Genomic DNA, 19,464 nt, shown 5'->3' with positions numbered 1-19,464 from the left:
GTTTGCATTAACTCTTTTTAAATATATATATGTTTTTTATTGATTTGAGAAAGAGAGGGAGAGAGAGAGAAACATCGATGAGAGAGAAACATTGATTGGTTGCCTCCTGCACACCCCCCAGTGGGTACTGAGCCCGCAACCCCGGCACATGCCCTGACCAACAAGGAATCCAGCTGGTGACCTCTTGGTGCATGAGACGACACCTAACCACCTGAGCCACACTGGGCAGGGCTGCATCATCCCGTAATAAGGAAACCTCAGATCCAGTGATACTAGTCCCACTTTACAGAAGGGAGAGGTTCAGGGTCTTCGTGGGCGACACCACTGTGAGTATTGGTGTGGGAAACAGTTCGGGCATGGAAGTCGGGGGAGTCGGAGAGGAACAGTGGGTTACCAGATGTGTCAGAACAGCTGTGAGTCTGCAAACCTGGGAGACACAGTCAAGGTGGAACTTGGGGTGGGAAGTGGTCCCAAAAAGCAAAGGCCAAGAGGATGTATGGCATGAGCCTGAGCCAGACAGGAACAGGTTCAAACCCCAGCTCTGCCACTTACCCACTTAGCCCTTGGGAGAGCATCACTACTCTGAGCCTCAGTTTCCCCTCCGTAAAGAACAGGGACGATCCGGTCCCTGCCTCACGGGGTCACTGTGAGAACCAGGTGAGGCCACTTCTGTGAAGCGCCATGCTTAGTGAACCTGGGCTGTTTTTACTGTTCAGGGAATGTGTCCCCGGCGGGGCTCTTGCCTGATGGGACGGCCAAACTGCCTGGTGTTCCCTTCACACCTCTTCTGTCCTTCCTCGTTGACGGAAAGAACCTGGAAGGCAGAGAACGTGCTGGAAGACATGCGCCTGGCTGCTCACCGCAGGCAGCCCCGGGGCTCCAGGGAAGGGGCCCCCACTCACATGCTGCAGCAGCGCCTCCTCCCCCACGGCCTTCATCAAGCCCTTGGTGTCCATGTGGCCCAGGCGCAGGACGTACAGGGGGCGGCCATCTATGCAACGAGAGGGGGCTCAGTTTAGGGAAGGCTGGTGAGAGGGCAGGTCAAAGCCGGGATGCGAACTTACCCTCCCGAGAAGGCGCCAGGCTGTGGCCACCGAGGCCCAGCCACCCTCAGTTACTAACTCCCTGCCTGTTCCCACGCGGGGCCCATACCGATTACGGCGAAAGGAACAGCGCAAGTGTTAAAAACACGGGTTTACACCGGAAAGGAACTGGTGAGGGGCATATGGGAACCCTCTGTGTGATCTTAGCAACTATTCTGAAAACCCAAAACTGTTCTAACATTAAAACTTTAGTTTAAAAACTTTTTTTTAAAAAAAGGAGATGAACTATAATGAAGGAGCATGGAGAGAATAGATAAAAGTTGGCTATTAGCTTTCTGTCCGCTGAAGCCAAAAGGAAAAATATGGAATTATATACAAATAAGTTGGCTATTAGCTTTCTGTCCGCTGAAGCCAAAAGGAAAAACATGGAATTATATACAAATACAGACCCACTGCTTCTAGGAAAACACAGGCTTAGGTTCCTACCAGCCTCTAGTCAGAACATTTTGCTCAACAGATCAATACGTAACCTTGTTTTCTGTGTTTCTATCTAAGGACACCTCATTTAGCACACACTGTTGATTCAGTGGCATTGGACTCACGGCCAGCAGCACTGTACCGCACGTCTGAACGAAGCTGATCCAACACGCACATTTGCTTTGGAAGGCACATCGCAGCTGTCTTGCACTTAGAAACACAAGACAGCACCTCTGCACTGTGCTTGGGGGCCACTGTAAACTGCAAAATCACAACCAAAAGCACAAAAATGCAAAAACGTGGCACTAAGTAGACTGCGAAGGGGATGCTTGTTAACAGTACAGGAGCTGGGGCAGGAAGCGCAAAGAAGCCTCGCTCGACCTCAGCCAGGGACGTGCAGGTTGGGCGGCTCAGATTTTTTTGCCGCTCTGTACATGTCCGGGAATGACCACAAAAGCTTCCTGAGTATTGATTGAGGGCTATAAATAAACGTTAGTGGGTAGACAAATTCACAGCTATGCAGTACATGACTAGTGAGGACCGCTGTATATTGAAAGACAGTGTCCCAGCCAGTTCTTCCCCAGAGTCAACCATTCGCTCTACTCAACATACTGTGGACAATTGAACAGCAAGGTTTGCACTGCAAGGGTCCATTTATATGTGAATTTTTTTTCAATAAATATACAGTCAGCCCTCCATATCCCTGCATTTTACATCCATGAATTCAAACAACAACAGATCAATGGTCTGCCACTGGGAATCGGCAGATGCAGAGGGCCGACTGTATGCACTGTTCTACACAATTTACGTGAGGGACTTGAGCATCTGTGAATTCTGGTATCCTCAGAGGGTCCTGGGACCAATCCTCTGTGGATACCAAAGGATGGCTGTAGTTAAGTTTTGGGGGAGTCAAAAGTTACACGTGGATTTTCGACTGCATGAGAGGGTTGGCACCTCTAACCCCCGCATTGTTCAAAGGTCAACTGTACGTGAATTTTTATATAAAGAACATCGAAAATCATCATAGATATTGGCTTCAATGGCAGTTTAATTTTAAAAATCCAAATATATGTATAGTGGGTTGAATAACATCCTCCCACCCCCCAAAATTCACATCCACTCATAATCTCAGAATGTGGCCTTATTTGGAACCAGGGTCTTTGCAGGTGTAATTAGTTAAGGATCCAGATGAGATCACACTGGATCAGTGTGGGCCCTACATCCAATGACCGGGAGTCTCGAGAAGGAGAGGAGACACAGAGGATGCACAGAGAGGAAAGCCATGTGAAGGCAGAGGCAGAGACTGGAGTGACGCTGCCAAGCCAAGCAACACCTGGGCCGCCAGGAATTCTAAGAGATCCAAAAAGATTCTCCCCTACTGCCTGCAGAGGGGTCACGGCCTGCGGACACCTTGATTTCAGACTTCCAGCCTCCAGAGCTGGAAGATAAATGTCTGCTGTTTTAAGCCACCAGTTTGAGGCCATTTGCTACGGCAGCCCCAGGACGCTATTTGCCTCAAGCCCAGCTCTGCCTGCTTCATGGCTGGGCTGTCATCTCCAGATGCCCAGCAGAGTCAAAGGAAATCTAAGCATGAAAAGTGGTGGCCACAGTGCACTCGGCAGGGACCAACATGGGCACTATCCGCCTGTAGGTCAGGGAACGCACCTATGTCCTGGTAGTGCCAGCCCCCCGCATAGAACTCCTCCAGGAGGGCAGGGGGCTGCCAGGTCTGAAGGAGGAGGTCCACCTGGTGCTGCTTTCTCCAGCTCAGGGACTGGCACAGCATTTCCCGGGCCTTGTCCAGGTGGAAGTCACGAGCCCGCAGGAACCGAAGGATGTGCTGATCTTTGGGAATCTGAGAGAAGAAAGAGTAACCCAGAGAATGGTACTCCCTCACCCAGGAGACAGACTTATGGAAAATTAACCTCCTGTCTCATCTAGAAACACTGAGCTGGGGAAAGGACCATATGCATCCAAAGCCAAGGACTGCTAGAAGCTACCAGAAGCCAGGAGAGAGACATAGAACAGATCCTCCCCCAGAGCTTGCAGAAGGAACTGGCCCTGCTCTCACCTTGATCTCAGACATCTGGCCTCCAGAACTGGGAGAGAATAAATTTCTGTTGTTTTAAGCCACCCAATCTATGGCATTTTAATTCAGCAGCCCCAGGAAATGAATACACCCTCTTAACAGTTTGTCATATGAGCCAATAAATCATACCCCCCCTTTTTTTGCCTTCTTCAAGCTGCATTCCTGCCACACATAACCCAAAGAGTCTAAGAGTGAGGTGACAAGCTAAGGCCTCACCAGCTCTCCTTCCTTCCCAGGGCAAATACCAACAATCAAGGGAAAGCCAGCCCTGCGGGTGTGGCTCAGCGGTTAATGGTCGACCCAGAAACTAGGGGATCTTGGTTCGATTCCCTGTCAGGGCACATGCCCAGGTTGTGGGCTCGATCCCCAGTAGGGGGCATGCAGGAAGCAACCAATCAATTATTGATGTTTCTATCTCTCTCCACCCCTCCCTCCCTCTTTCTGAAATCATTAAAAAAAAAAAAACATACTAAAAAGCACCCCTTACATGTTTTAAACCAGACATGGCTCTAAGCACATTGCGTGGATTACCTTTCATTTACTCCAGGAGGTGAATACTAAGTCCTCCCCATTTTACAGATGAGAAAACAGGGCCAGACAGGTTACATCACAGACCAACACTAACTCCATTGTCTGCCCCCCAAAGTGGGGAGGAAGGGCCAGCAACTCATGACTAAGCAGGAAGTTCTTATTCAACAGAGTTGAAGGTCAGGTCCATGCTTGGGACCCAAATGCATGGCGGACTTTCATGCGATGGGGTTCAGAGTCTAAAGACAAAATCCACATGCAGTCAAAAATCAACCCTTGCAAGTTATTAAATCTCTTTTAAGAAGAACAGCATACATGGTTTTGTGACAGCAGTGGTTGCCAATTGGAGGTGACTGTGCCCCACAGGAGACATTTGGTGATGTCTGGAGCCATTAATGGTTGCCACAACCGGGGGTGAAGTATTCGTGGCATCTAGTGGGTGGAGGTCAGGGATGCTGCTCAACAGCCTGCAGTGAACAGGACAGCCGCCCCCACCAGTGTCAACAGTGCCAAGTCAGTGACAATGCGCAGCACGCGTTACAGACACAGACACGAGACCATGTGTAATGAAAAGAAGGCAAAGTCTAAGTATCCAGCATTGCTAATGATGCAGACTGACTTCCCTGGCCCTTCCTCCCAGCGCCTAGGCTGGGCAGCTGTAACCGAACATGCGTCTGCTCTGGCAGGCCCCAGGCCTGCACCCACCTTGCCTTTGTGTGTCTCCTGCAGCCAGCGCCGAAGCTGAATCAGGCAGCTCTCCTGCATGGGCGTCAGATGGCCCAGGCACCTCTCAATGTAGTCTGCGTCCAGCTTGTCCCCTGCAAGAGAAGAAGGGGGGCTTCAGGACAAGAGGGAGATGTTGCATCTCTTCACCACCTTGTCTGCCCTTTCTGGAACCCATACCTTACTGGCCTTTCTGGAACCCATACCTTACTGGCCACCGTGGATCTGAAATGTAGTTCCAAGCCACACGGTAAATGACAGCCACATGGGCTCCAGATCCTCTAGTCTTTCCAATCCATTTCCAGGGTGGTTCTGGAAAATCATGCTGGGACAACCCTGTTTCTCACAATGGCGAGTGATACGTCCCCTTTGACCTTTGGAAATAATCCCTACCTTCTGGAGCTATCTCACCCTCTGAATATTTTTTTCCATCACCCCCACCCTCTCCCCTTTGGCAAACATCAGCTTATTCTCTGTATCTATGGGTCTGTTTCTATTTTGTTTCATTTACTCATTTTGTTTTGTTTTGTTTTGTTTTGTTTTAGATTCCACATCTAAGTGAAATCACATTTTTCTTTCCCTGTCTGACTTATTTCACTTAGCATAATACCCTCTAGGACTATCCATGTTGTCACAAATGGCAAGATTTCATTCTTTTTATTGCTGAATAATATTCCATTGTATATATGTAGCACATTTTTATCTATTTGTCTATCAATAGCACTTAGGTTGCTTCCATATACTGGCTATTACTAGTAATGCTGCAATGAATATGGGGGTACATATATCTTTTTGAATGAGTGGGGAGTTTTTCTTCAAATAAATACCCAGAAGCGGAATTGCTGGATCATATGGTGGCTCTATTTTTTAATTTTTTGAGGAACCTCCATACTGTTTTCCATAGTGGCTGCACCAGTGTGCATTCCCACCAACAGTATACAAGGGCTCCCTTTTCTCCACACCCTCACCAACACTTGTGGTTTGGTGATTTCTTGATGGCAGCCACTCTGACAGGTGTGAGGTGATACCTCATTGTGGTTTTAATTTGCATTTCTCTGGTGATTAGTGATGTTGAGCAACTTTTTGCATATCTATTGGCCATCTGTATGTTAAGTTGTATCCATTCCTTATATATTTTGGATATTAACCCCTTATCAGATGTGTCGTTTGTGAATATGTTCTCCCATTCAGTAAGTCATTTTGTTGATGGTTTTGTTTTGTTGATGGTTTCCTTTGCTGTGCAAAAACTTTTTAGTTTGATGTAGTCCCATTTGTTTACTTTTTCTTTTGATTCCTTTGCCCGCGGAGATACATCCAAAATATATTACTAAGAGTGATGTCAGCCCAGCCCAATATGGCTCAGCAGTTGAGCATCGACTTAGAATCCAGGCGATCGGGGTTCGATTCCCAGCCAGGGCACATGCCTGGGTTGCCAGCTCGATCCCCGGTCAGGGGCTTGCAGGGGGCAGCCGATCAATGACAAATCTCTCATCAGTAATGTTTCTCTCTCTCTCTCTCTCCCCCTTCCTCTCTCTGAAATCACTAAAGATTTTTTTTTTTTTTTAAAGTGATGTCAAAGAGTTTACTGCTTATATTTTCTTCTAGTTTTATGGTCTCAAGTCTCACATTTAAGTTACTTATCCATTTTTAGTTAATTTTTTTATATGGTGTAAGAAGGTGGTCCAATTTCATTTTTTGCATGTATCTGTACAGTTTTCCCAACATCACTTATTGAAGAGGCCGTCTTTACCCCATTGTATATCTTTCCCTCCTTTGTTGCAGATTAATTGACCACATAAGTGAGGATATTTCTGGGCACTCTTTTCTATTCCAGTGATCTATGTGTCTGTTTTCATGAAAGTGTCATACTGTTTTGACTATTGTAGCTTTACAGTATAGTTTGATATCAGGGACCATGATACCTCCCACTTTATTCTTTCTCAAAATTTATTTGGCTATTTGAGTTCTTTTTGTGGTTCCATATAAATTTTAGGATTAGTTGTTCTAATTCTGAGAAGAGTGCCATTGATATTTTAATAGGGATTGCATAGTAATCTGTATCTTGCTTTAGGTAGTAAGGACATTTTAACAATATTAATCTTTCCAATCCATGAGCAAGGTGTATCTTTCCATTTATCTGTATCTTCAGTTTCTTTCTTCAGTGTCTTACAGTTTTCTTATAAATAACAGAACTTTCACCTCTTTGGTTAAATTTATTCCTAAGTATTTTATGCTTTTTGATCCAATTCTAAATGGGATTGTTTTCTTAATTTCTCCTTCTGCTCATTCAATATTGGAGTAAAGATTATTGACAATATGACATGCATCATCTCAGCGAGTTCTCCCAATACCCGTGTGAGGTGGGCGTCACCATTGCTTGCACTTCAGAGAAGACAAAACTGAGCATGAGAGAGGTCAAGTAAACGCAAATGAGTGAATGCATGTAGTGTGCCCAGCATAACAGGCTGTTGATATATACCAGTTTCCTTTGCCTTCCCACCTCCCCAGGCCCACTGTGGGGTGTGAGGCTTTTGGTAGACAGAGCCCTGACCCCAAAATGCAGCCCATAGCTGCACAGATCAATTCCACTGTTCAATCCTGTCCCACACAATTGGGCTGTTCGGGTTCAGCATGTGCCGGCATTTAGAGGCTGGGCCCAACCTGAGGGCCTGTGGCCTACTCTTAACCATTGGGGTGGCAGATGCTACCCCATGGTGAGGCTCTCAGTGTGTTAGCCTCTCAGCAGTGGGTGGAGACACTCTACAAAGAGCAGCACCATGGGCATAGCTCCTTTTTGTGTGCAAAAAACAAATGGAATGTCTGCACACTCAGCAGCAGGACCCAGTGGTTCCTTCCAAAACAAAGCCCAGGGCTGGGGTCACACCATCTGCTCTAGAAGACATCTGGGTAACCAGAGGCAGGAGGGATGCTGTTGGGGGCGACTGTCCAGACCCCAAAACACCCACTGAGAGATCAGAAGCAGAGATGTTGGAGGGGTCTAGGTGGGGCAAAGAAGAGCTGAGGGAGAAAACACAAAGGAGGCAGGAGATACCAGCATTCCTCCAGCCTCCAGGCAGCTGTGAAGGCCCCTTTCACCTGAACACAAAGGCTCAGTGATCCAGAGCGGGGGGGGGGGGGGGGGGGGAGGCATGACTGTGCCTTCCACCAGCCATCCTGAGTTCCAGCCCTGCTGGTGCACAGCACAGACGGAGAAGGAAGGAAAGGCCTCTGCAAAACAGGGTGGGCACATGGCATGACCTGCAGAGTGTATGCACAGGAAGGGGCAGAAGAACGGCAGTGTTGTAAAAAAAATTTTTTTTGATAATTTAAAAATATATATAATAGCAGCCAGCTAGTGCATACAGTTGGTGCAGAATAAATATTTGTTAAACAGATGAATTGTGTCCTTCCTAAGCACAGGCTCAGATGTGTTTTTGGTTAGATGGTGCTTCTCTAAGTCAGGCAAGCCGTATACTTCAATGTCCCCTAAGGAGACACTGAAGTGCTGAGAGCACAAGTACACATGGTTAAAACTGAATTCAGGGGTATGTGCCATTTTGTACCCTAGGGTTTTTTTCCTTTAACATCATATTGTGAACATTTTCCATGTCAATAAAAGTCTGAAATATGAAAAAGGGCTAATAGCCTTAATATGCAAAGAGCTCTCACAAAGTAATAAGAATTAATAAGCAATTAGGAAAATGGACAAAGAACAAAGATTCACAAAAATGTTAGAGTGACTAAATATGAAAAAATAATACTTGACCTCACTCATAGGAAAGAAGTGATCATTAATTGAGAGTGGACACTCTGCCTTTCAGAAGTTTAAAGTGTTAAATGACAGTCTTATGGGGAGCCAAGGTGAAGTCAGGAATAGAAACAGCTATACACTTTTGGTGGAACACTGCATAGTACAACCTCTTTGCGGGTTTAAGTGGTAAATCAACCGAAATTTTAGTTGCATGTAACCTTGACTCATCAATTCAACTTTTTAAATTATATGCTATGTATATACTCATGCAAATATTTTTTAAAAACAAAGATATCACATTATTTGTTTTTTTAAAAAAAAAGAAACAGCCTAAATATTCTTCAGTAGAGGACTAGCTAAATAAACTAATTAGAAATAATCAATAGCCCTGGCCGGTTTGGCTCAGCAGTTAGAGCGTTGGCCCACGGACCAAAGGGTTCAAGGGCATGCACCTCAGTTGTAGGCTCGATCCTGCCCCAGCCCGTCAGGGCAAGTGCAGGAGGCAACCAATGGATGTGTCTCTCTCACGTCGATGTTTCTCTCTCTTCCCCTCCTCCTTCCCTTCCACTCTCTCTAAAAATCAATGGAAAAAGTATCCTCGGGTGAAGATTTAAATAAATTAATAATCAATAAATGTTCATTAATAAATAAGTCCTGGTATAACCACACCATGAAATACTGCAAAGTGCTAAGACATATGCACTGATGCAGAAAGCTGTTCAAAAAACAGTAGTAAGTGAAAAAAAAAACCAAAGTATCAATTATTTTGTATAATATGCTCTCTTTTGTTCAACATAGGTTATACATGTATGTATGTATGTATGTATGTATGTACATATCATGTACATATAGATGCCTAGATAGCTTCACAAACACAAAACTATTATTGCCTCCAAGGAGAGCAAAGGGGTCTTACTACTTACTTGACACCTGAGCAATTTGAATTTTTTCCCCACCATGATCACGCATTACCCATATAACCTAAAACAGTGATTAAACCAGAGAAAAGGGGAACCCTGAGGCACCAGGTCAGGACAATTCAGATCTAGAAATAAACCAGTTTGGCTCTTGGTCTGGAAAAGAGAGAGCGCAGAGTAGCCGTGAGAGGGAGGAGGCCGAGTCATTCCAGGCCCCAGACCTGGATGTAAAATAGACCTGTCCCCGAGGGGATCCACGGCATTTCTCCCCCCACAGAGTGAGCAAACCCCATGCAGACTTCCCAAGACTTCAGGCCTCAGCCACAGTCACCTACCGTCGGTACCAACCACCTCCGGAGCGGGGCCCTGGGTGCTCCTGGGCCCAAGGGCCTCCAGCAAGCCGGGATCTCCCGGCCCAGCCTGGGAGCCAGCGCCCTCCTCTGGGACTGGGACTGGGACTGGGGCGGGCGTCCACCGGGGAATGTGAGAGATGCCCTGAGAGATGAGCTCGGTCAGGTAATGCTCGATAACCTCCTTCCCCTGGAAGCCAGAGAGAACCAAGACGCATCAGCAGAGGGCCCACAGGGGGGCAGGACAGGGGGCAACGGCGCCAGCCTGGGAGTCACCTCCACTTGGCCCTGACTCCAGCCCTGGCACATGGCTATTGAGCAGTTGCAATGTGGCCGGGCCAAATGGAAATGTTCTGTGAATATTAAATATCAACCGGATTTGCAAGACTTGGGTACCAAACGAAGAATGTAAAATAGCTCCCAAGTAAGTTTTATATTGATAACACAATTGGACAAAATATATTATTTAAGTGATTTCATCTGTTTCATTACACTGAAAGGCCTCTACTCTGTGATGGGTCTGAGATCTTTAACCTAAGCAGGGATCATTTTAACCAGGAAAAAGCACCGCATAATGTCCCTTCCTTGTCCGCAGAGTTCACACACAAGCCTGGGAGCAATCGGGACAGTGATTATGATGCCCCCATTATGGGCCTGTCCATCCATCATCTTCTGTAATATGGCCATTGTTAGAATACCCATTTTACCGATGAGGAAGGTTGAGGATCTTGCCTGATGTCACATGAGTTGCCAGGTGACAGAGTGGGGTTTGAACCAGGACTGGAAGCCCCCGAGGTCTGTGCATTTTCCTCCCTGTGACCCATGGAGCCCCGCTCTTACCCTGTTGACGTTGGCTGTGTACTGCTTCATGGCAATCTTCTCCAAGGCACTTTCAAAGCCAAAGAAGGACCGGATGTCGAGCGAGGCAGATTGCTCAAAGCAAGTCCATTCTTCATTCTCCGGGTGGACCTGAAAGCAAGGCAGGGGCAATGACACAGTCTCAGGGTGTGTCAGCACTGTGGACAGCACTGTCACAACTGGCAACACCGTAGGGGGTCAGCAGTAACAAGGGCCCCACCCAGAGCGCAACACAAAGTCTGAAGTGTTAGAGAACAGGCCCTGGCCAGGAAGCTCAGTTGGTTAGGTGTCATCCTGATACACCAAGGTTGAGGGTTCGATCCCCATTGGGGCACATACAAAAATCAACCAACAAATGTATAAATAAGTGGAACAACAAATCGATGTTTCTCTCTTTAACCGCCCTCTCTCGCTCCCTCCCTCCATCCCCCTTCCTCTCTCAAAAAACAAAATCAATAAAGCTCTGGCCAGTGTGGCTCAGTTGGTTGCGGTGATGTTCCGTGCACCAAAGGGTCTCTAGTTCGGTTTCCAGTCAGGGCACATGCCCAGGCTGCAGGTTCGCTCCCTAGTTGGGGTGTGGGAGTCAAATGATCAATGTTTCTCTCACATGGATATTTCTCTCCCTCTCTCCCCCTCTCCCTTTCTCTCTCTCTAAAACAATAAAAATAAATAAGTAAATAAATCAAGTATTAGAGAACAAAGAACCTTCTCAGAAGGGGCCAGAAGAAAGTGGATCTGATATCCACATTCCTGTTCCTTAAAAATTATATTTATGGAATGATATATATGTAACGTATTTATTATAATACATCATTATATATAGGTGAATTATACACAAATGTACATTTTAGATATATATTTAAATGTGTTATGCATTTATATATAATAAATAAATATTTATATATGTAAGCAAAGACAAACTTCATGGACAGAGCTACCATGCAGAGCCAGGCTTAGTGCCTCTCAAACTTCCATGGGCAGAAGCATTACCAAGGAGTCTGTTAAATACGCAGGTGCCTGGGTGGAATAGGTCCATGGCAGGGCCCAGGAGTCTGCATTTCACATGCAGCCTCGGTGAATGCTGATTCAGCTGGTGGCAGAACTTGCTCTGAGAACTGCTATACTAAATGGGATTTATAAAAACTCCCACCCACACCTTCCCAGATATAAACATCTGAACATCCTAGGCCTAGTTTTCAGGACACCCCCCAAAAAGCTGGAGGTGTGCAAAGAAAAAGCAATCTGCACTTACTGGACCCCTGCTGTATATGAGGCTTCATGGGACAGATGAATGAAGCCAGGTGTCCCTGGGGTGGGGGAAGCTGGGCGAGGACACATCAGAAATGCCTATAATGTGCCACACTTGCCACACAAGTACATTTGGGATCTAGCACAGCTACATTATCTCATTTGCTCCCCTAGCACCTGATGAGACAGGTTCTGCTGAGGTCCCTTGTCACGACATGGAAGGGTGGCCCAGGAAAGGGGAAGCAACTTGCCCAAGGCCACTCAGCAAGAAAGTGGCAGAGCTGGGTTCCAAATGCCCCCAGAGGCCTCATTCCAGCCCCGAGGCTAGCAGGACCCCTGCAGCCCTCATTCTGACCTCCCTCACCCACCAAAGGGTCTTCACCCCTGCTGTTCCCTCCCCCAGAATGCATTTCCCAGCCCTCGCACCCTTCAGCTCCCAGCTTTAATGGCACCACCTCAGGGAAGCCCCAGGGACACTGTTACAAAGACAGTGCCCTCCTCTTAATTTCCTTAATTCTATCTGCTCGAGCCCTTCTTCGCATGTGTGACAAAATTTTAAGTCTATATTGATTTTTTCCCCCTGGCCTATGTCTCCCACTGGAATGGAAGCTCCATGAGGGCAATGGTCAGGCCAACTGTCCCACCCCCGGATGCCCAGCACTTGTCAGGGTGCCTGACACATAGTAGGTGCTCAATCAGTATGTACTGGAGAGTAATAATAATTACCCTCAATTACATTAAAAGGTAACACACATACAGGGCTTAGTATATGCCAGGCACTGGTTTAAGGGGCTTGGGTATTTTATTTCCTCCAACCCTGACACCAGCTATGCGGCAGGACCATCCTTAACCCCGTTTTACAGGTGGAGAAATGAGGCCCAGTTTCATGAGGGCAGGAAAGGAAAGAGAAGACTGGAGGAGGGAGGCAAGTCGCCAGGTTTAGCCAATAAAATGTGGGAGGCCCAGCGGCATTTGAATTGAAGATCAACAACGAATAATATTTTAGCGTGTCTCAAGCAATAGTGGAGACTTCTTAAACTTAAAAGTATCAACTGTGTGTCTGAAGTGCAGATGCGAGGCGCAGCCTGCGTGTTATCCGAGAGGCCCTGGGAGGGAGGCAGGGAGGGAGGGAGGTGGCCTCGCAGGAGCTCAGGGCCCGGGCGCGGTGCCCCCCCCCCCCCCCCGCGCACCGTGTAGCTGCAGCTCTCGTGGACCACCACGCGGCTGGCGAAGGTCTCGTTGCGGGCTTCTATGCGGAGGGTCCTCTCCCTCCAGTTCAGGACGTTCCTCTGCACGAAGACCACGTGCTCCACACCGGCGATCTGCAAGGGAAGGGGCCGCGGGGGTGCAGGGGTGAGGGGTGAGGGGCACGAACCCCGAGGGCTGGTCCCGTCACCCTGAGACCCCGGGACCCCCGCCCCACGCCTGCCCACCGCCTGGCCCGGGATCTCCAACTCCATCTCCCCGAACCCCCTGTTCAGTCATAGCCCCCCCGCACCCCAGCCCAGCCCAGGCCAGCCCTTGTCCCTGGGGACCCAGACCCCACCGCTTAACTCCCCTTTGGGTAGCAACGTACACACCCTGGCCGCCGCCCCTGGCGCCCCAGTACCCCTCCCTGCTGCCCCCCGCCACCCCGTGGGGTCTCCTGCCCTGCTCCCGGGGCCTGGCCTCCCACCTTCCGCAGCAGCCGCGGGGCCTCCACGCGCAGCCGGCAGCTCCGCTCCACCACGTGCACCGCGCCGTCGGCGCTGCGGGACTCGCCCAGGACCTCGCTGCCCAGGAAGACGGGGATCTGCGGGCAGGTGGGGAAGCGCTTCTCGTAGGCCTGGGGGTAGAGGGGCGCGAGTGCGAGGGGCCGGCCGGCGAGGTCCCCGCACAGCCCGGCCCCTGCCCTGGCCGGACTGTCCTCTCACGTCTCATTTAACAGCGGGGGGTGGAGAGCGAGAACATTCCTGGCCCCTGGGGAGCGCAGGGGCCGCTGCTGTTTTACCAGCAAGACCATCACTTGCCGGCGCTGGGACTTGGCTGGCAGGTCACTTTTTGGCTTTACATTTGAGCTTCTGCCCTCAGAAGAAAGAGTGGACTCGCCTGGGACATGTTAAAAGAAAGCATCTTTCAGGGGGAAAAGAACAAAATCCAACACGTCTTCATGGTAAAAACAAGCCGGGAGAGAAGGGAACTTCCTCAGCCTGATAAAGGGCATCTACCGAAAACCACAGCGAACCTGAGGCTCAAGGGTGACAGACTGAACACTTCTCCCGGCAGCAGAGCAGGAACAAGGCAAGGCTGTCTGCTGTGGCCGATGCTGTTCTACACCCTGGAAGCTCTGGCCAGAGCAGGTGGGCAACTAACAGAAAGAAAAGGCATCTGGATGGGCAGGCGAGAGTGTGCCAGGTCAGGGAGCACCGGAGTCAGAGCCACTGGGGGGCGCGCGGCACTCAAGCGGGCGCTCCTGGGGCCTGTCACAGCCCACATGCCCTGAAATCAGAATCAAAGCAGCTCCAAATATAGCGCCGGCATCTGAGGACAGGCACTTCCACCCCCATCCCTCCCAGTAGAAAGGGGCACCCACCCAGCTCAGACTGGCAGAGGCGGGGGAGGGGGAAGGAAGAAATGAAACCGTGCCTGGTGCCCTTGGTGTTATCCCAGTCCCACAAGGCCAGCCCAGCGTGTCCTGCGTCCTCCGCCAGGGTCAGAAGGATAGGGCTGCCTCCTGCCATCTGTCAAAGCTGGTTGCTTTGTACAAACACACCAGGGTTAGAATAGGGAACACTGGTCCCCAGGGAAAAGTGCACCATGGGGCTCCCAGGAGTCTGGGCTCTGCGGGCTGGCAAGGAAGGTCTCCAAACCCTCTTTCAAAGGAAGGCATTTCCCCACTGAGGACTGAGCCTCAGTAAAGTGGATGAGAGTTGGGTGGAGTTCTACTCCTCCAGAGAGGCAAGTCCCTTGCTTTCTCTAAGTCTGTTTTATCTTCTGGAAAATGGGTGTATACCAAGCTTGTCTCCCAGAAGACAAAGCCAGACTGAATATCTCATGAAGAGCCTGGCACATCACAAGCACCCAGCAGTTTCCATCTCCAGACGACAGGACTCAAATGGTGGCACAGTAAAGGTTTGCAAGAATGGAACACAGCATCTTCCCAGCCCTTCCAGAGCACTCTGTTGGCATTAAATGCAGAAGGGAGCCAGAGCAGCCAGCTCGCCCACCTCTGTAATGGGCAGGTGGATGCTGACATGTTTTGAGAGTATACGGAGGGAAAGGGGTATATGTTTCCAAATTGGTCAGGTTCAGTTTGAATCTCTGCTACTTTCTCACTGGGTGACCTTGGGCAAGTCACTTGCCCTCTCTGAGACTCCATTTCCTCATCTGTAATGTGAGGACGTCACCAGATTGTGTCTCACAGTAGTTGGCACTCATAAAGCCTTGACTGCTCTTCCAGCTGTGTGTGGTCTTCCATTTAATCCTCTGCATGGCACCCTCATTTGACAATGAGGAAACTGGGGCCCAGAGGGGCTAAGTAACTTATCCAAGGTCACACAGTGAAAATGGTGAACCTGGATTTGAATCTCAGACTGGCTCAGCTTTCACTCCCTCAGGAACCCCTTGCTCAGCAGCAGGGCTTGTTCTCCCAGGCAGCTCGGAAACAAAGCCAGGCTGTCCCGTGGGGCTGTGTGGTCACAATTTCTTTCTCCACTGTCAGTCCTTCATCTCTTGTCAGGCAGTGGCCTCACTGCCCCTGAGCTTCTGCACTTCCACTGTGGAGGCCCTGGGAGATATGTCCCACCAGCCCACCTCCCACCCCAGTCTCCTTCACTCTGCCCTAGCCACGTCAACCTCGCTGTTTCTAAAACACGTTGTTAGGAGTTGAATTGTGTCCCCCCACACACACACGCACACCTCCAATAAAACTCATGTGTTGAAGTCCTAAACCCCAGGACCTCTGAATGTCACCTTATTTGGAAACAGGGTGGTTGCAGATATAATTGGTTAAGATGAGGTCATACTGGAGTAGGGGGGCCCTGACCCAACATGACTGATGTCCTTATAAAAGGGGACATTAGACACAGACACACACACAGGGACGTCATATGAAGATGAAGGCACTGATCAGGGTGATTCCTCTACAAGCCAAGAAACACCAGGGACTACCGGCAGCTCCAGAAGCCAGGAGAGAGGCCTGGAACAGCTTGGCCCGCACAGCCCTCTGAAAGAACCAACTCTGCCGAGACCTTGATCTCAGACTTCTAGCCTCCAGACTGTGAGATAAAAAGTGTCTGTTGTTTAAGCCCCCAATTTGTGGTGCTTTGCTATGTCAGCCACAGGAAATAGGAAATCCACCCACCAAGCTTGTTCCTGCCCAGGGCCTTTGCACTAGTTGTTTCCTCTGCTTGGGACACTGATCAGTTCACTTGACAGTGAAGGAGGGGAGAAGAGTCACTGGAGCTCCCAGACCATAGGAGACCAGGGTTGGGGCTAAAGAGATGCCAGTTTTTAGGGACTTGCCTGTCTCTGCTGGCCCCTCTTCCCGGAACATCCTCCCCCACCTCCCCCTACAAGGCTGCCTCCTCCCCTGTTCTCTGTCCTTTAGCCTGATCATTTACTCGATAGCACTTATGCCACCTTTTAACCATATATACTTCCTCGCTTGCATGTGGCATGCCAAAGGCCTGGGCTGCCTGCTTTTCAGCAGCACTGACCTTGCATCTGCATCCATCTCAATTCTTGGCACACACTTGGGACTCATAAAGAAATGCCAACAAGCAGAGAAAGAAATAAACGTCTCACTGAAGTCCCAAACAGCCCCAAAAAAGGTGTCAGAGGGGAATGACAGGCACTGGCTCAGCGCATGCAGCCCACTTAGGGCACTAAGCTTCACTGGCTAACTTCCTGTCATAACAAAGCTCTCATCAGAAGAGCCCCGTCTGGAGCCCCCAGATAACAGTATGGGGGCATGGGGGCTGATCAGCCTCGGACAGGCGCTTGGACACAACTTACCCTGCCTGTGCAAGGGAAGGCACTGCCTTTTTCAAGTAAACAGTGGCTGCTCCAACGACAGAGCCACCCAGGCGTTGGGAGGGGGCCCAGAGATCAGGCTCCATCTGGAAAGCAAGGGCTCCAAACTAAGGAGTCCACCCAGTGCCAGTTCTCCAGGGTCAGAGGACTCTCGCTGGAGATTCCCTGGTGTATGCGGTCTAGTGTCTAACACTGTTGTTACTGACAGTTACAAAATGCTAACTGCATTGTTTCATCCTCATGATGCTCTGATGAAATGGGAACTAGTGTTGCCTCATTTAATTTTATTTTATAAAATAATTCTAGAGAGAGAGAGGAAGGAAGAGAGAGAGAGAAACATCAATTTGTTATTCCACTTATTTATGCATCCATTGGTTGATTCTTAAATGTGCCCTGGCTGGGGATTGAACCTGCAGCCTTGGTGTAGCAGGATGAAGCTCTAACCAACTCAACTACTGGGCCAGGGTCTTGTCTCCCCATTTTACAGGTGAGCAAGTTGAGGCTTGAGAAGACATTACACGGCCACTGAAGTGGTAGGATTGGAGCCCAGCTCTGAGCCACCCTGTCCTGCCTCTAGGGGGACATTGGCTACATCACAAGTGTGGGTGGTCTGGAGATGCTGAGTCCTGCAGGCCTAAACCCACAAATCAAGGGGTCTTTGCCTTTGGTATATCACAGAGTCTCACAGGATCAAAGAGTTCACAGGACCCAACGTATGTTGCAAACCACTTCACTCAGCTAGTTTTGTCCCTGCCTAAGAGCCTCAGATGCTGACTGCTGTCCCCACAATCAGGCTCGAGCTTCTCCTTGATGGACAAACACATGGTTTGGCCCCCTAAGGGACACAGGGCAGCAGAAGGATTGTGTTACAGCCCTTCTGCCAGGCGTTTGGGAAGGGACACCCAAGCCTGCTGGCTCAGAAAGGAAGCTGGTCCAAGGCCCAGAATCCGCCCCTGAGGGCTCCGGCTGGGGCAGGCAGAGGCTGATGGAAACTTCCATTGACTGTCTCCCATATGCCCCCATCCTGCAAAAATCCAGGTAGCATGTGGAGATGGGGGACTGGAGTTAGGTAGCCCTGGACTCCTAGCTAAGCTGGGTAACCTGGAGCACAGCATGGCCTCTCTACCCTTCGAGCCCATCTGAAAAATGGTGTAATTACAGACCCTCCCAATGAGCCCTCACCTGTACCCTTTCCTTCCTTTGTGGGTCACAGCTGCTGAAGTAAGAGGTCATCAGACCCCCAGCAGTAGGTTTATTCACCTCTGAATCCCTGGTGCTTTGAAAAACGCCCAGCTCATAGTTGACACTCAGTGGGCATTTCCATGACAAATGAGTGAGTGACAGTATAGCACAGTGGTTAAGGCATGGGCTCCAGGGCTTGGGTTCAAATCTCTGCTCGGCCTTTGTGCAGCTCCGTGGCCACACGGTCAAGTCATCAAGCTCTCAGTGCCTTAATTTGTTCATGTGTTAAAAGGAGCTTGAGAAACGTGTCTACCTTGCTGAGTTGTCCAGGCAAAGAAAGGAGGCTGTTTTGGTGAAGTGCTGAGAACAGAGTCTGGCGCGTGGTTGGTTCTACATAAGCATTTGTTAAATAAATTTAAATTTTTAAAAAGAGCGAGATTCTATAAAGTACAGGAAAGCTATTTCTGCTAATCACTTGACAGCTGCTCCCTCCTCCTCCCTCCTTCCTTCCTGCCTTTCCTCATGCAAATTCAAAGGAAGCTGGAACCAGAAGCTCGAACCTTCCACCAAAACGTGGACAGAATACCCAAACCACATGAAGATAGTCTGGCCCAAAACGCCACCTCTCCTCTTCGTGCAGGCCGGATTCGGGGCACTGACCACCATGTGCCACCTCAAAGGCCTTCCTTGTGCACCCTCGAGCTCTCCCCTGCAGGCCTAAGAGACCCCGGGGCAGACAGGTAGCAATCTTCTAGCTCCCCCAACTCCTCTTTTTTCATTGAGAAGTCATTCTCATAACAGAAAATGCACCCTTTTCAAGTGTACAGTACAGTGGGTTTTAGTACATTCACAAAGTTATGCAATAATCACTACTATCTAATTTCAGAACATTTGATCACCCTAAAAAGAAACTCCATACCCATTGGCAGTCACTCCCCAAACCCCCACACACCAGCCCTAGGAAACACTAATTTACTTTCTATCTCTATGGATTTGCTTTCTCTGGACATTTCCTATAATTGGAATTATATGACATGTGGCCTTTAGTCACTGGCTTCTTTCACTGAGCATTATGTTTTCGAGGTCCATCCATGTTGTAGCAGGTTTGAGAGTGTTTCATTCTTTTTCATGGCTGAGTAATATTTCATTGTCTGGATCCCCCAACTCTTGGCCAAGTTGCTTAATCAGAGCTTGGTGAATGAGCCATCAGACATCCGATGGCAGCAGTGTCATCCCAACCGATGAAGGGAAGTGGGCATGGCAGAACCACGGTGACATCGTTCTG

At 49.1% G+C, this 19,464-nt stretch overlaps 1 protein-coding gene across 1 annotated transcript in view; it reads right to left on the bottom strand.

Annotated features, from left to right (window-relative positions):
- The window catches only part of SEC14L5 (SEC14 like lipid binding 5), a 47,645-nt gene that overhangs the window by 19,501 nt on the left and 8,680 nt on the right, over positions 1–19,464 (bottom strand). Inside the window, exons 3-10 of the mRNA XM_081133525.1 lie at positions 13,660–13,809; positions 13,175–13,306; positions 10,719–10,847; positions 9,864–10,068; positions 4,843–4,955; positions 3,186–3,375; positions 903–991; positions 744–814 (exon numbers count right to left, since the gene is read on the bottom strand). Coding sequence (XP_080989651.1) covers positions 744–814; positions 903–991; positions 3,186–3,375; positions 4,843–4,955; positions 9,864–10,068; positions 10,719–10,847; positions 13,175–13,306; positions 13,660–13,809 — 1,079 coding nt within the window. The remainder of the gene's footprint in view (positions 1–743; positions 815–902; positions 992–3,185; positions 3,376–4,842; positions 4,956–9,863; positions 10,069–10,718; positions 10,848–13,174; positions 13,307–13,659; positions 13,810–19,464) is intronic.

This window comes from Miniopterus schreibersii (genome assembly GCF_964146895.1).
Source record: "Miniopterus schreibersii genome assembly, chromosome: 3".
NCBI classification, from domain to species: domain Eukaryota; kingdom Metazoa; phylum Chordata; class Mammalia; order Chiroptera; family Miniopteridae; genus Miniopterus; species Miniopterus schreibersii.
The sequence above is the reverse complement of the archived record's forward strand: the minus strand, read 5'-3'. Positions and strand labels throughout refer to the sequence as shown.